Source organism: Carassius carassius, chromosome 13 (genome assembly GCF_963082965.1).
Source record: "Carassius carassius chromosome 13, fCarCar2.1, whole genome shotgun sequence".
Taxonomy (NCBI): domain Eukaryota; kingdom Metazoa; phylum Chordata; class Actinopteri; order Cypriniformes; family Cyprinidae; genus Carassius; species Carassius carassius.
In genome coordinates this window covers 351,252-367,500 of record NC_081767.1, presented here as the reverse complement: position 1 = coordinate 367,500, position 16,249 = coordinate 351,252, and the positions used below count along the sequence as shown (strand labels likewise).

Sequence of the window (16,249 nt, the reverse complement as noted above, 5' to 3'; positions counted from 1 at the left end):
TAAATGACGGAAATAAAGTAATGCGGACGGGACGCGGACGGCTGAAATATACTTTGGCCTTTGATGTCAGACTGGAGTTCTTCTGAGGAGCTCCAGCAGCAGGTTGATGTGTTTCTTCTTCAGTAACTGACCTGACACACTCTGTCGGCTGGAGTCGGTGTCTCCGTTACTGCTGCTGGAGCTGCTGGGCGAGCTGTTATCAACTCCACCTAACAGAGGACGCAGATGACTGACAGACACCTGCTCGATGAAGGACGTCCCATACTTCCTGAAGTACCACCACTCGAAGATCTGCAGCACAGACACACACGCCCTTCATCATCATCATCATCATCTCAGGTTCAAAGGTCAGTCTGAACAATAATGATTTATTCAGCTGCTCCCTTCAATAACTAACTCAACAAATAATTTCTGTAATGATTCTAACTTGATGAATACAGAATCAATTTGGTTATTTAATAGCAAGGAAAAGATTAAACTAAATCAATACTTCAATATATAGCCACAAAACAAAATCTAGAGACTCATTCAGATAGTTTATATTCCAGTGAAAGCAGTATTTGCCCGGAGTGAATCAAACTCACCAGTATGAGTCCAGAGATGAGGGATGAGGTGCCCGTCAGCGCCACGTAAAACTTAGGGGTCAGAGTGTTGAGGAACATGCTCACTGCAGAGAAAACAGCGAAACAGACGCGTTTAGACAGAAGGACGGGAGCAGCAAACGCATCAGATGCACGCCGAGATGACGAGACAGCACCAATCAGAAATGAGTTTAGTAGAGGAACATTCTTTACACTGAATCCAGCACTTTGCTTCTCTGTGAGGGTCATGTATATGAAGTCCTGATAACATGACACGCTCATCTCACCTTCACAGTGCTGTAAAGCTGGAATAACACTGAATCAGCCGAGGAATCACTGTAAAACTGAACCAGCACGTCCAACACAACCACTGTGTGCTTCCTCAGCCGGACATTCACGTCAATCATCTAATACTCACCAATCACATCTGATGACTGTCACATCACTTTCTGTTTTACAAATGACAATAAATGCGACCAGCCAGAAAACAATATGAATATCATGCCTATTTGCCTGTGAGGATATCAGCTGAGCTGTTGAGCACTTCCTGTCACAGCAGACGAGTGATTCTGAAATCTGTCCCATCCAGATGCATTCTGGGAAGATTAAATACAGACATGTAGTCAGTGAGACGAGCGAACATCTCTGCACCTGTCAATCTGTCGGCGTGAGCAATAGAGCTGCAACGAACCATTAGCCTCTCAGTTTTTACTTTAATCAGATGAAAAATTTTGAATAAAAACAACAACAACAAAAATAATATTCTACATCCTGCACAGTGCTGTCCTCCAAACAATGTGGAATATGAAGGCTATAAAGATAAATACAGTGAACGTATCTATGTAATTTGTGCTATACATTACATGCAAAACAGGGTTAAAAACCATTACATTTTAAAACAAATGATTGCTTTTCAGTTTAAAGTAGAAGTTAAAATCATTCATTTGAAAATGATTAAAAAAAGCACTGACTAAATATTAACTTGTATGAGGAGCACACACACATAGTAATATATTACATTTACATCACACTACAAAGGTCCATTCACCGTCACTGCTCTTATAACAATACTTTAGTTAAATGTACAATATGAATCCTGCATTTAATGTCTAACAAGAAATATTTGTCTAACAAAAACTATCAATATATAATCTAACTGATTGCTGATTATCTTCATTATTGTTTTCTATGAGTTGTTGCAGCTGCAGGTCTCCTGTCATTACAGCATCTGAATGAAGAGACAGACAGCAGATCACACAACCAAATGAGAGGAAAACCATCCTTCTGTCAGCATTTACTCTCCCTCAGTGTTCAAACCTGTAGCACTGTCTTTCTTCTGTTAAACACAAAAGAAGATCACTTTCACTGTAGAGACAAAAGCAGTTGAATCACTCTTCAAAATATCTTCTAAGTTCCGCAGAAGAAAGAAGGTCTGGGTTTGAAAAAGCGTGATAATGGGACGTTTTTTATGTTTATTTATTTATCTTATGTGATCAATGTCTTTTCAGTCAAAGAGAGTGACAGGAGATCATGCGACGGCACATCTGACTGACGAACGGTCTAATACACACCCAGTTTTCACTCAGTCAAACGCATGGCAGACGTCTGACAGCAGCTGCGCTCATTCATTCAGCTGAGAGAGCCACTTCAACACAGACGCTCCATTCATGAAGACCGCTGATCCAGGCCCCATTCACCGGCACCACTCAACACTGGGAAACCAGCTCAAACTCCCCATTAGACCTGTCGCAATAATCAATATATCAATTTATCGTGCAATATATGTACATGACCTCAATCATTTTTAGTGGCACAATATATCGCCCATTAGAACACTTAAAAATTTATGTCACCATGTTTTGTACATTCCACATACTTTTCATATATAACCCTAACATAATGTCATGAGGTGCTTTTTCAAATTAAAAAAATGCTTCTAAAAATGAAAAAGTTTCATCTGCAGATATGATCTCGTTTATGGATCTGTGCCTTTGTGCACACGGACATCTGACTGCTAAGTAGTGATTGTGATTTTCCGCAATAGTGTGCACCCTCAATTTAGTAAAATCTACAGAGAGAAAATCTCCATAGAAGTATTTTTGGACTTGTTACTTTTCACTTTTTGTTAGAAAATTCTTATTTACAATTTATTCAAGTTTGTTGATACTTAATTTCCATGATCTATATATTCTTAAAAATTAAACATTTGTTGTCAATTAGAAGTGTGTAGACTAGGGCTGCACGATATTGGGAAAAAATGACATTGCGATATTTTATTTTTCTGCGATATATATTGCGATATGAAATCTAATCTAATTTTTTCTTACAAACAAGAATGGGGTGAGCGCACTTACATTCTCATTTTAAATGATTTAAACATCGACACCATCGTCTCAATAGACTAAAATGCACGAGGGAGAGAGAGCAAGACTCTCTCTCTCTCTCTCTCTCTCTCTCTCTCGCTCTCTCTCTCTCTCTCTCTCTCTCTCTCTCTCTCTCTCTCACACGCGCTCTCTCTCGCAAATATTTGGAATATATATTTTCATATTTTATTAGGTTCTTTGATAAGGTTACAATACATTTACATTACATTTATTAACTTAGGAGACACTTTTATCCAAAGCGACTTACAGATGAGGACAGTGGAAGCAATCAAAAACAACAAAAAGAGCAATGATATATAAGTGCTATAACAAGTCTCAGTTAGGTTAACACAGTACACCTAGCATGGGATTTTAAATAATATAATAAAAAAAAAGAAAAAAAAAGGAGAAACGACAGAATAAAACAAAGAATAGAGCAAGCTAGTGTTAGAGATCTTTTACACATACACACACACACACACACACACATACAATTGCATAATAAATGAAAAGAAAATAGAATAGAATACAAAAAGATTAGAAAGGTAGTTAGATTTTTTTTAAAGAATAGAATTAGAATAGTGAGTGTTAAAGTTAGAGGGTCAAATAAAGATGGAAGAGATGTGTTTTAAGCCGATTCTTGAAGATGGCTAAGGACTCAGCTGCTCGGATTGAGTTGGGGAGGTCATTCCACCAGGAGGAACATTTAATTTAAAAGTCCGTAAAAGTGACTTTGTGCTTCTTTGGGATGGCACGATCAAGCGACGTTCACTTGCAGAACGCAAGCTTCTAGAGGCACATAAGTCTGAAGTAATGAATTTAGGTAAATGGGTGCAGAGCCAGTGGTAGTTTTGTAGGCAAACATCAATGCCTTGAATTTTATGCGAGCAGCTATTGGAAGCCAGTGCAAATTGATAAACAGAGGTGTGACGTGTATTCTTTTTGGCTCATTAAAAATTAATCTTGCTGCCGCGTTCTGGATTAATTGTAAAGGTTTGATAGTATTGGCTGGAAGACCTGCCAAGAGAGCATTGCAATAGTCCAGCCTGGACAGAACAAGAGCTTGAACAAGGAGTTGTGCAGCATGTTCCCAAAGAAAGGGCTTGATCTTCTTGATGTTGAATAAAGCAAATCTGCGGGATCGGACAGTTTTAGCAATGTGGTCTGAGAAAGTCAGCTGATCATCAATCATAACTCCAAGCCTTCTAGCTGTTTTTGAAGGAGTTATGGTTGATGTGCCTAACTTGATGGTGAAATTGTGATGAAACGATGGGTTTGCTGGAATCACAAGCAGTTCTGTCTTGGCAAGGTTGAGTTGAAGGTGATGGTCCATCATCCAGGAAGAAATGTCTGTTAGACAAGCTGAGATGTGAGTGTCTACCGTCAGATCATCAGGATGGAATGAGAAGTAGAGTTGAGTGTCATCAGCATAGCAGTGGTATGAAAAGCCATGTTTCTGAATGACAGAACCTAATGATGCCATGTAGACAGAGAAGAGAAGTGGTCCAAGAACTGAGCCCTGAGGCACCCCAGTAGTTAGATGTTGTGACTTGGACACCTCACCTCTCCAAGATACTTTGAAGGACCTATCTGATAGGTAGGACTCAAACCATTGAAGTGTGGTTCCTCAGATGCCTTTTGCCAGTAGGGTTGATAGGAGGATCTGGTGGTTAACCGTGTCAAAAGCAGTGGACAGATCAAGCAGGATAAGTACTGAAGATTTGGATTCTGCTCTTGCCAGTCTTAGAGCTTCAACAACTGAGAGCAAGGCAGTCTCAGTTGAATGTCCACTTCTGAAGCCAGATTGGTTGCTCTCCAGGAGGTTGTTGTGTGTGAGAAATGTAGAGACTTGGTTGAACACAGCTCATTTAAGTGTTTTTGCAATGAAAGGAAGAAGGGAAAATGGTTTGTAGTTCTCTAAAAGAGATGGATTGAGGTTGGGTTTCTTAAGTAGTGGAGTTATACGTGCCTGTATAAATGATGAGGGAAAAACACCAGTGTGAAGGGATGTATTAATGATTTGAGTGAGTGCAGGTACAACTGCAGGAGAAATGGCTTGAAGGAGATGAGATGGAATAGGATCAAGCAGGCAAGTTGTAGGGTGCTTAGACAGGATGAGTTTTGAGACGAAGCTACAAAGAAGTGAGGAAAAAGTTTTAAAAAGCATGCGAGAGTTAGATGAATTGTTAATTTTGTTATGGTAGTATGTCATTTTAGCAGTGGAGACATTAGCAGAGAAAGAAGATAGGAGTGACTGATACATATTAAGGTCAGTAGTATTTCTGGATTTGTGCCACACCCTTTCAGCAGCTCTAAGCTTAGAACGGTGTTCACGTACAACATCAGATAACCAAGGGGCAGAAGGGGTGTTACGGGCTGGCCTGGAAGATAAGGGGCAAACAGTGTCTAAACAAGATGTAAGAGTGGAGCAGAAAGTATCAGTAGCACTGTTATCATCCAAAGATGCAAACAGTTCAGGGGAAGGAAGTGAAGATGAAACCATTGCAGATAACCGGGAGGGTGAAAGTGTGCGTAGGTTACGTCGAAAGATGACATGTGGAGGGGTAAGTGAAGTGTCAGGGACCATGTTGAGGTTAAGAGTGAGGAGGAAGTGATCCGACGTGTGCAGTGGAGTAACCAGAACATGATCAGTAGAGCAGTGTCGTGTATAAATAAGGTACAGTTGGTTGCCTGATTTGTGAGTAGCAGTAGTTGACACTCGGTTGAGATCAAAAGAGGCAAGCAGAGTGTGGAAATCAGCATACAGAGGTTTATCTAGATGAATGTTGAAATCTCCAAGTATAACTCGGGGAGTACCATCCTCAGAAAAGGTTGAGAGCAACACGTCTAATTCGTCCAAAAAGTTACCCAGTGGTCCTGGGGGTCGATAGACAACTACAAAATGTATTTTAAGAGGGTAGGTTACAGTAACTGAATGAGATTCAAAGGAGCTGTTGATACCCAAAGATGGTAAAGAATTAAATTTCCAATCATTAGAGATAAGCAGACCAGTACCTCCACCTCTTCCAGTCAAACGGGGGGAGTGGGAAAATGAGAAATTATTGGAGAGTGCTGCAGGTGTAGCAGTGTCCTCTGGTTTGATCCAGGTCTCTGTTAGGGCCATGAGATTAAGCTTTGAATGACTAATAGTAGAAGTAATGAAATCGGCTTTATTTACAGCAGACTGGCAATTCCAGAGACCAATAGAAAAAGAAAGTAGTGTATTAGCAGATATAGGCAAAATGGGCAGGTTGTTAAGATTGCGCTGTCTACATTGTGTGATGTGTGGTTTGCGAGTGGTAGTGATAGTAGGGATCTGGAAACACATAGTAAGATTTGGTTATAAACAAAAAAACAACTGAAACAGGAATGAAACAAGAAGGAAAAAGATTAATCGAAACAATACTTATATTCCCTGCCCGGTGGAGTCGCACGGTGGAGTCGCACGGTAGAGTCGATGGTCTTTACACTCTTCGGTCTTCACACGAGGAAGGCTTAACTGGAGGGCTGCCACGACCGCTGCCGCGGTATACTAATCTTTTTTAAACCCGACAAAATGGAAATTGAATTCAGCTGAACGTACTTTACTGTTTATCACAACAAAGGTCTAAGCAAGCGCACAACAATTACAACGTATGCGATAGAGTACTAGACCACACGCAGCACGTCTCAACACAGTAAACAAACAAGTGTTTCCTAGCAACGACAACTGCGTTAAACCCTAATGAGACAAGAAATAAATAAACTTACGATCTGCTTTTAACTCCCGCTGATTTAACTGCTTCTCACAAAGGGTATTTCTTTACACTCTCTTGGCTGGCGCTTGAACACACTTTACTGTTTATCACAACAAAAGTCTAAGCAAGCGCACAACAAAGAAGTTACGAATAAGTCATACGAAGGTCTAAGTAGCAACGTATCTTCCGTGATGTCCCCGCTGCGCGGGTCGGGGTGGGTAAAGAAACTTTACTTTATTTGCGGGCTGGGGCGGGCCAAATAATGTCATAAAAGCGGGACCCTCTGGTTGGACAAAAACCGGACCCGCGCATCACTAGCCTGCATGAGCGAGCACAAGTGATACTGTGGCCGCTGGTCCACGACTGTAGAAAAAGATGACGCTTAATAAAGCTCACTGGCTGAGTTTTCTCCTCTGAAAGAAAAGGTTGCACAACTGACAGAATGAGTTACAATATCTGAGATATTGCTGCTAAATTTAATTTGCTTTTTTTTTTTCTTGAATGCCATTGCTTAAATTGATATTATTTATCTTTTGACGTTTAATCTTCTGAGTTCAGAAACATTGTTTAATATAATTGCTGTTCATATTTTTATTCAAAGTTCAGAATCAAGATAAATTTATTACTCTTATGTTTCTTATGATAACTGAGATAATGCTGCTAAATGTATTCGTTCTTTACCTTGAATGTCATTGCTCTAATTAATTATTTTATATTTTGATATTTCATATTTTGTTCAAATGTTTAATATATCTGCTGTCCATATGTCCATTTATTAGTGTGTTATATGATTAGAATTTTGTCCCAGTTTTAAAATAAAGCACAGCAATGATATTAGAGAGTGTATTTTCCCTTTTCAGGACAAGTATCGAAAAAGTATCAAAATTGCAATTCTTGACTAGGTATCGGTATCGAAACAATAATTTTGGTATCGTGACAACGCTAGTGTAGACCTTCTTGCATTATTATGTTGTTACATTATGATTATATTCAGTGGCATAAAATGGTCTTTAAAATGTTAATAATACCACTTATCACAATTATTTCTGGAGCAATTTATTGCACAACAAAAAGTTATTGTGACAGGCCTACTCCCCCATCAGACCAGTCCAGCAATAAAACTTACTAGGGCTGCTCCGATCACGATCGGCCGATCGTTAATGCGCATCTCGTCAGTAAAGCCGGTTCTCTAATCAGCGGTAAACTCCATCAGGTGCGTGATTTCACATAGAGCAGCTGTTACTACACAGAGCCGTTGTTAACTGAGAAGATGCACAAATAAACGCTGAAAATGAATGTGGATTTGCGCATCTTCTCAGTTAACAACGGCTCTGTGTAGTAACAGCTGCTCTATGTGAAATCACGCACCTGATGGAGTTTACCGCTGATTAGAGAACCGGCTTTACTGACGAGATGCGCATTAACGATCGGCCGATCGGTCGGAGCAGCCCTAAAAATCACCCATCAGACCAGTCCAACAACCAATACTTCCCATCAGACATCACAGTTTCCACAAAAATACTGAGCAGCACAACTATGTTCAACATTGATAATAATCAGAAATGTTCCTTGAGCAGTAAATCATCATATTTTCATGATTTCTGAAGATCATGTGACACTGAAGACTGGAGGAATGAGCATCACAGAAATAAATTACACTTTAACATTCACATAGAAAACAGATATTTTAACATAAAAATACTTCAACATTTTTACTGTATTTTTGATCAAATAAATGCAGCCATGGTGAGCAGAAGAGAACTTCTATCAAAAACACCAAAACAATCAACAACAAAAAATCAACCTGCATGTGCTCAGAAACAGACTGAATCATAAATCAGGGCTCCAGACTAACATGATTTGCATGCGGTGCTTTGGGTGGTGTTGTGTGGAAGTATTAAAAATAAAGATAATTGAATCATAAAATTACCATTGTTTTGCATTAGTAAGTGCAGCTACTAATAAAACTACACATTTATTTCTTGGTAATGTACATTTGACAGTAAAGCACTGAGTTTGAGTTGGGAAGCACACAAAATTTATTAAGAACAGTAAAATGCAGAATCAATTTTTTATATTTTACTCTCATTAATTGTACCATTATTCTTTTATAGTATAATACTGAACTGACTGACAACTTCAGTGATTATAAAAGATTTTGTCACAAATAAAGCAAAGTTTGTTTTTTCAAGGCACTTTTCTTGACTTTTCTTACTTTCCTACGCAAACAATGCACAAAACTTCTGACAAAATGTATTTTCTTGCTTATTTGATATTATATAATAATAATTTTATAATATCCAAATATAACGCAAAAAAAAAGTGTAAATGAAGGACTAATAAGCCAATAAGTGCTCCTCTGCTGCCATCTGCTTGTTATTGTGATATCTGATGTCTTTTTTATTTATAAAAGCGAACCAGGCCTAATTGTTTGACTGCCAAATGTTGTTTGAATTTGTGTGTCATTCCATTAAAAATAACACTTAAATTGGTTCTTTTTAGAGCTTTAGAAAAATAGTTGTGTGAGATACTTGAAAGTCACTGAAAAGTGCTTGAAGTTCTCTTTAAAAAAACAATGAACTGAGCATCAGCCACACAAACACACACATATCTCGAAAAGAGTGCTGGTGCCATATGATGAATAACACACAAACACAGCATCCACATGCTTTAAACAGCACAACAGGAAGTGTGGGAGAAGAACTGCAAAAGCACAGCGTTGAGGATGTTCAGGGAAGCAGGCCTCAAACTCACGAAACATCACTAAATGAGCAGCACGAGCGACGCTGTGCATTTGAGCGTTTATCTGGACGCTCGTCAGCTCAGAGAACATCAGCCAGAAGACTCGGGTCAGACGAGGTGATGATTAAGAGCAGAAGCGCAGGTGTGCGAGCGCATCACTGTTTATGTAAGAGGACTCAAACACAGCCTGGCCTTCACGTCCAGCACAACACACAGCAGACGCACAGAAACGGCTGAGACAGACGAGCACCAGAGCACAATACATGCAGGATAAAGAGAGCCGCGGTGGAGGATGGGCTACTTACATGAGGACTCGGTGCCAAACATGGCTGATCCAGGAGCTGTGATGGAGAAAGAGAGAGAGGGGAGACGGGGGGGTGGGGCGAGCGGCTACACAGCAGGGGTCATCAACGCACAATACAACCAACCGCGCCAGATGCTGATCCTCCTGCTGCATGAACGCTGCGGCCGTCAGCAGCCTCTCCAGCTCCAGCGCCGATCCGATCCGATCCGGAGCGCTGCGGACCAGAGCCAGTGTTCAGGGTAAGACAAAAGCTCAGCAAACACACAGTGACGTCACGAGCCGAGAAACAGAGAGCAAACCACCAGCGGCTGACAGACTGATGGTGATGATGGAGAGAGGAGGAGGAGGAGCCGACCAATCACAGCACACGCACACACACACACACACACACACACACACAGACAGACACACACACACACACACGCACGCGCACACACACGCACACGCGCACACACACACACACGCACACACGCACGCACACACACACGCGCACACACGCACGCACACACGCACACACACGCACACGCACACTCACACACACACACGCACGCACACACACACGCGCACACACGCACGCACGCACACACGCACACACACGCACACGCACACACACAGGGAGAGAGTGAACAAACCCTTCCAAAAAGCAGTTTGAGGATAGAGCTTTAGTAACTCTCTGAGGATAACCTCAGAGCATGTGTGATCTAATGATGTAGGGATGTAACGCTATGAAAAACTCTTATCATGATTATAGTGAACAAAATCATCAGGGTCAGCAGTATAATAACTGTTACCGTACTGTTAAAATGTGCTGCAGACGTTAAAAGAGCACCGACACAGAAATCACTAAACGTTTTATATTCAAAAATCAACAAACAAAAATAATTTTTGTTTGCATAATCACTAAAACAATAACATTACCAATGATTTTAAATGATAACTTGACTGAAAACAGTTTAATAGTGTGCTGATATCTAATGTAAATGTTCAAATAAACCTCACATTTCAGCCTTTATATAAAGACAAGATACGAGTCGAAATGATAATTGATTAATAAATGAATATATGTATTTTATCTGCTCCATAAATAATTATATAATTATACTATATATATATATATATATATATGTAATGAGTTTAGCTGACGGTAAGTGAACCCTGCTTCAGTGAAGCTGCAGAAACAGTGTAAGAGTTCATCCACACGATGGAAGACAACCTCAAATAGTTTGGTTCCCAACTTTCTTCAAAATCTCTTGTTTCCCAGAAGAAAAGAAGAGCAGGTTTGGATGATTATAATACAGCAGACAGAACCAAAACAATCTGCTTCACTCTCACTTCTGCTCAAATATGATATATAATCATTTCTCATGTGCTCAGATGGGTCTCTTTGTGACCATGCCAGAAGAACTGCAGCACACTTTAAACTACAATAGCGGATTGATAAAATTAATAATAATAATGATAAACGAGGTCTTCAGTGACACGTGTCGTGTTGTTATTCAAGAAATTGGTTGATGTGTTTGATCCATGAACTCAATAATAAACCATTTATAAAAAATACAGCAGGAGAGAGACACTTAATAACGCTCATAAACACTTGACTAATCGCAGATATCCGTGTTTATCACTTTACAAGAACAGTTAGCATTGCTAACAACATCACCACGTTCAGAAAGCGCGAGAGAGACAGTATCATGGGTCAGATAATGAGCTGCTCTGCGCGATGTGATGTGTTTTCGCTCGTCTATCATGTTCAGGTCTTACCTGAAGTCTGAGGATATCTCTCGATCAACGTGGCGACAGAAAACAGCAGAAGAAGAAAGAAGAAAGACAGCAGACATGACACACGACGAAGACACGCCCACTCACTCCACACCCCGCCTCCATAAACACGGGCCACGCCCTTTCGTATGACGAGAGCGACGCCCACTGGTGAATATCGTTCTTTCTCTAATCATGTATTATCGTTTATATTTTTAGTTCCTGGGAATTACAGTGTTTTATATACAACTAAAGCAATGTGGTTGGTCTGAACCTTTTCCGCATCTGTGCCCTGGACTCACACAATCATCTCAGATTCAACAACATTACATCACCAACTGAAGAACACATTAATATTGTCTTGAATCATCACTCAGTAGGTTAACCATTTATTACTGTGTCTTTGGAATCTCTTTCTCCTAATATATTAATTTCAGTCTCCCCTGCGATTTTAAGGTAGTAAGTTAATAATTAAGTAACACAGTTGCATGTTCACAATGTCACTATCTAAAATAGTGTCACTAATCTAAAAGTAATCAAAAATCATCTGATTATATTACCTAAAACGTGTAATGTAATGGATTACTTTACTGATTTGGGATCAGTAACGGATTATAGTTTTTATAATGTAATGTAACAAATTAAGCTTTGGTAAGACTGCTTACACACAGTTCTACTTTAGTGTCAAGCCATTTTGATATGATTATTATTTTTTATTTATTTTATTTTTTTATTGAAAAAATATATATATTAATTTGACGCAAAGGTCACGTAAACAGAACAAACATGACTCAGATTGGACAGAGATGTCGCTGCTCCTCTAGTCAGAAAAGGAGAACTCGGACAATAACGAGCTTTACCTTGGAATTCCGCAAATCGTCTACAGTTATGCATGCAATATTCAGATAAAGTAAATAAACCAAAATGAGACGTTTGTGATAACTAAACACATAACGCCTCCTCAGTCCTTCAGCGCTCATATCTTCTGGGATCCGTGGATGGCGTCGTGACGTCAGCACGTCCCGAGCTCTCGCGAGCGCAGGAAATTGGAGCAGCGACAAACATTGGCTGTAAATTTTGTTTTAACTCTTTTTTTTGCTTTATTAATTGTTGTTTTTCGACCTCAAGCCGGCCGACGAAACACTTTTCTTGCCGATAGTGTCGTTTGAAGGGCGTTTTGTGTTTTTAAAGTGGTCGATTCGTACTTTTATCCCGGTGTTTTTCCTCATGGATTAGATGGTGACGCGTCAGAATAATTGACTCTAAAAAACGCGTTTCGTTAATTTATATTTTAATAGTACAGCACGTCATCAAACGTCGGCTTTAAGTGTTTATTTTAAAGGCTAAATTGTTTTATTCCTGCGCTTGCATGAGGATGATTTTGATTCCTCTTACTTTAGCTGCTAATGCTAACTAGCGCAGGCCGCTATTGGAGTTTATTTATATATAAGATTCAAGTATTTATGTGATTTATATTTATATTTGGGTGTATGAATGGCAGTGTTAATCTGACGGAGGTCTTTGATTGTTCAGTGATGTCTTCTCCATCACTTTAGACTCAGATCTCTAGTAATGAGTGATGTTCTCATTCATTATAAAGGCCTCGCTTATATTCTTTTTTGTTTCGCTCATTCCTCGTCAGATAATAATAAAAAAGTGATTCGTGACCTATTTTACTCATGTCGTAAAGTTTAATGGCTTGACGAATAATTTGCGTCATAGTGGATATTTTAAATGTGTTAGCTGTGATTGAACTGGATACAGTATAGAAGAGGAGAAACAAACCCAGCTCAGAATCAAGGTAAATACACACCTGTACTGATGTTCTGTCCGTTACTGATATGATCTTATATCTGTTACTGATCAACTGTCTGTTACGTGTCTGATTAGGGCTGTGCAAAAAATCGAATGCGATTTTCATGCACATCTCATCAGTACATTTACATTTATTCATTTAGCAGACGCTTTTATCCAAAGCGACTTACAGATGAGGACAGCGGAAGCAATCAAAAACAACAAAAAGAGCAATGATATATAAGTGCTATAACAAGTCTCAGTTAGGTTAACACAGTACACCTAGCATGGGATTTTAAATAATATAATAAAAAAAATAATAAAAAAGAAAAAAAGAAAACCGATAGAATAAAAAAAGAATAGAGCAAGCTAGTGTTAGAGATTTTTTACACACACACACACACACACACATACAATTGCATAATTAATGAAAAGAAAATAGAATATAAAAAGGTTAGAAAGGTAGCTAGATTTTTTTAAAGAATAGAATTAGAATAGTGAGTGTTAAAGTTAGAGGGTCAAATAAAGATGGAAGAGATGTGTTTTAAGCCGATTCTTGAAGATGGTTAAGGACTCAGCTGCTCGGATTGAGTTGGGGAGGTCATTCCACCAGGAGGAACATTTAATTTAAAAGTCCGTGAAAGTGACTTTGTGCTTCTTTGGGATGGCACAATCAAGCGACGTTCACTTGCAGAACGCAAGCTTCTAGAGGCACATAAGTCTGAAGTAATAAATTTAGGTAAATGGGTGCAGAGCCAGTGGTAGTTTTGTAGGCAAACATCAATGCCTTGAATTTTATGCGAGCAGCTATTGGAAGCCAGTGCAAATTGATAAACAGAGGTGTGACGTGTATTCTTTTTGCCTCATAAAAAATTAATCTGGCTGCCACGTTCTGGATTAATTGTAAAGGTTTGATAGAACTGACAACATGAAAAACAACCTCAGACTTGGCAACACTGGTTGGCATTTACTACACCGAGCCGTAATTCACTGACAATCTACACAAAATCGATGTTAAAATCGCAGGCGATTCTTTGTCGATTTTGAAAACGATTTTGTGTTAGTTGTCGGTAGACTACGGCTCTGTCTGACTACGGCAACCCCAATACAAATAACATGATATTTAGCTCCTAAAATGCTAATTTTACCAAGGCAACCCTTCCAAAAAATTTATATTTTAACCCTGGGAAGCAATTTTTATCGGGGAACCTCCTAGAAACACGATTGGACTGGTTTTGGACTAGTTTTAAGAAGCAACTGGGCAGGATTTGTTGTGAAAACCTGGCAATCCTGATCTGAACGCACATGCTGGAGATATACTTCTAATCACAGGAGCATCTTTACTGATGAGATGTGCATGAAAATCGCATTCGATTTTTTGCACAGCCCTATGTCTGATCTTCTGTCCGTTACGTGTCCGATCTTCTGTCCGTTACGTGTCCGATCTTCTGTCCGTTACGTGTCCGATCTTCTGTCCGTTACGTGTCTGTTCTTCTGTCCGTTACGTGTCTGTTCTTCTGTCCGTTACGTGTCTGATCTTCTGTCTGTTACGTGTCTGATCTTCTGTCTGTTACGTGTCTGATCTTCTGTCTGTTACGTGTCTGATCTTCTGTCCGTTACGTGTCCGTTCTTCTGTCCGTTACGTGTCTGATCTTCTGTCTGTTACGTGTCTGTTCTTCTGTCCGTTACGTGTCCGTTCTTCTGTCCGTTACGTGTCTGTTCTTCTGTCCGTTACGTGTCTGTTCTTCTGTCCGTTACGTGTCTGTTCTTCTGTCTGTTACGTGTCTGTTCTTCTGTCTGTTACGTGTCTGTTCTTCTGTCCGTTACGTGTCTGTTCTTCTGTCCGTTACGTGTCTGATCTTCTGTCCGTTACGTGTCTGTTCTTCTGTCCGTTACGTGTCTGTTCTTCTGTCCGTTACGTGTCTGTTCTTCTGTCCGTTACGTGTCTGTTCTTCTGTCCGTTACGTGTCCGTTCTTCTGTCCGTTACGTGTCCGTTCTTCTGTCCGTTACGTGTCCGTTCTTCTGTCCGTTACGTGTCCGTTCTTCTGTCCGTTACGTGTCTGTTCTTCTGTCCGTTACGTGTCCGATCTTCTGTCCGTTACGTGTCCGATCTTCTGTCCGTTACGTGTCCGATCTTCTGTCCGATACGTGTCCGATCTTCTGTCCGTTACGTGTCCGATCTTCTGTCCGTTACGTGTCCGATCTTCTGTCCGTTATGTGTCCGATCTTCTGTCCGTTACGTGTCTGTTCTTCTGTCCGTTACGTGTCTGTTCTTCTGTCCGTTACGTGTCTGTTCTTCTGTCTGTTACGTGTCTGTTCTTCTGTCTGTTACGTGTCTGTTCTTCTGTCTGTTACGTGTCTGTTCTTCTGTCTGTTACGTGTCTGTTCTTCTGTCCGTTACGTGTCCGTTCTTCTGTCCGTTACGTGTCCGTTCTTCTGTCCGTTACGTGTCTGTTCTTCTGTGCGTTACGTGTCCGAGCTTCTGTCCGTTACGTGTCTGTTCTTCTGTGCGTTACGTGTCCGAGCTTCTGTCCGTTACGTGTCTGTTCTTCTGTGCGTTACGTGTCCGAGCTTCTGTCCGTTACGTGTCTGTTCTTCTGTCCGTTACGTGTCTGTTCTTCTGTGCGTTACGTGTCCGAGCTTCTGTCCGTTACGTGTCTGTTCTTCTGTCCGTTACGTGTCCGTTCTTCTGTCAGTTACGTGTCCGTTCTTCTGTCAGTTACGTGTCCGTTCTTCTGTCAGTTACGTGTCCGTTCTTCTGTCAGTTACGTGTCCGTTCTTCTGTCAGTTACGTGTCCGTTCTTCTGTCAGTTACGTGTCCGTTCTTCTGTCAGTTACGTGTCCGATCTTTTGTCCGTTACGTGTCTGAGCTTCTGTCCGTTACGTGTCTGTTCTTCTGTCCGTTACGTGTCTGTTCTTCTGTCCGTTACGTGTCCGTTCTTCTGTCCGTTACGTGTCCGAGCTTCTGT

General features: G+C 40.3%; 2 protein-coding genes across 11 annotated transcripts in view; one reads left to right on the top strand and one right to left on the bottom strand.

The window, feature by feature from the left end:
- st7 (suppression of tumorigenicity 7) overlaps nt 1-11,642 on the bottom strand; it is a 20,736-nt gene extending 9,094 nt beyond the window's left edge. Inside the window, exons 1-4 of one of the 3 annotated variants that reach the window (XM_059564497.1) lie at nt 11,489-11,642; nt 9,729-9,941; nt 585-667; nt 132-291 (exon numbers count right to left, since the gene is read on the bottom strand). In XM_059564497.1, coding sequence (XP_059420480.1) covers nt 132-291; nt 585-667; nt 9,729-9,750 — 265 coding nt within the window. In that variant the 5' untranslated portion in view covers nt 9,751-9,941; nt 11,489-11,642. The remainder of the gene's footprint in view (nt 1-131; nt 292-584; nt 668-9,728; nt 9,942-11,488) is intronic. The other 2 variants (XM_059564496.1, XM_059564498.1) reach the window with 2 other exon arrangements.
- An 836-nt stretch (nt 11,643-12,478) lies between these two features.
- The window catches only part of ppfia1 (PTPRF interacting protein alpha 1), a 48,472-nt gene continuing 44,701 nt past the window's right edge, over nt 12,479-16,249 (top strand). For 6 of the 8 annotated variants that reach the window (XM_059564491.1, XM_059564493.1, XM_059564488.1 and 3 more), the window contains exon 1: nt 12,479-13,286. The gene's annotated coding sequence lies outside the window, so the exon portion shown is untranslated. The remainder of the gene's footprint in view (nt 13,287-16,249) is intronic. The other 2 variants (XM_059564494.1, XM_059564492.1) reach the window with 1 other exon arrangement.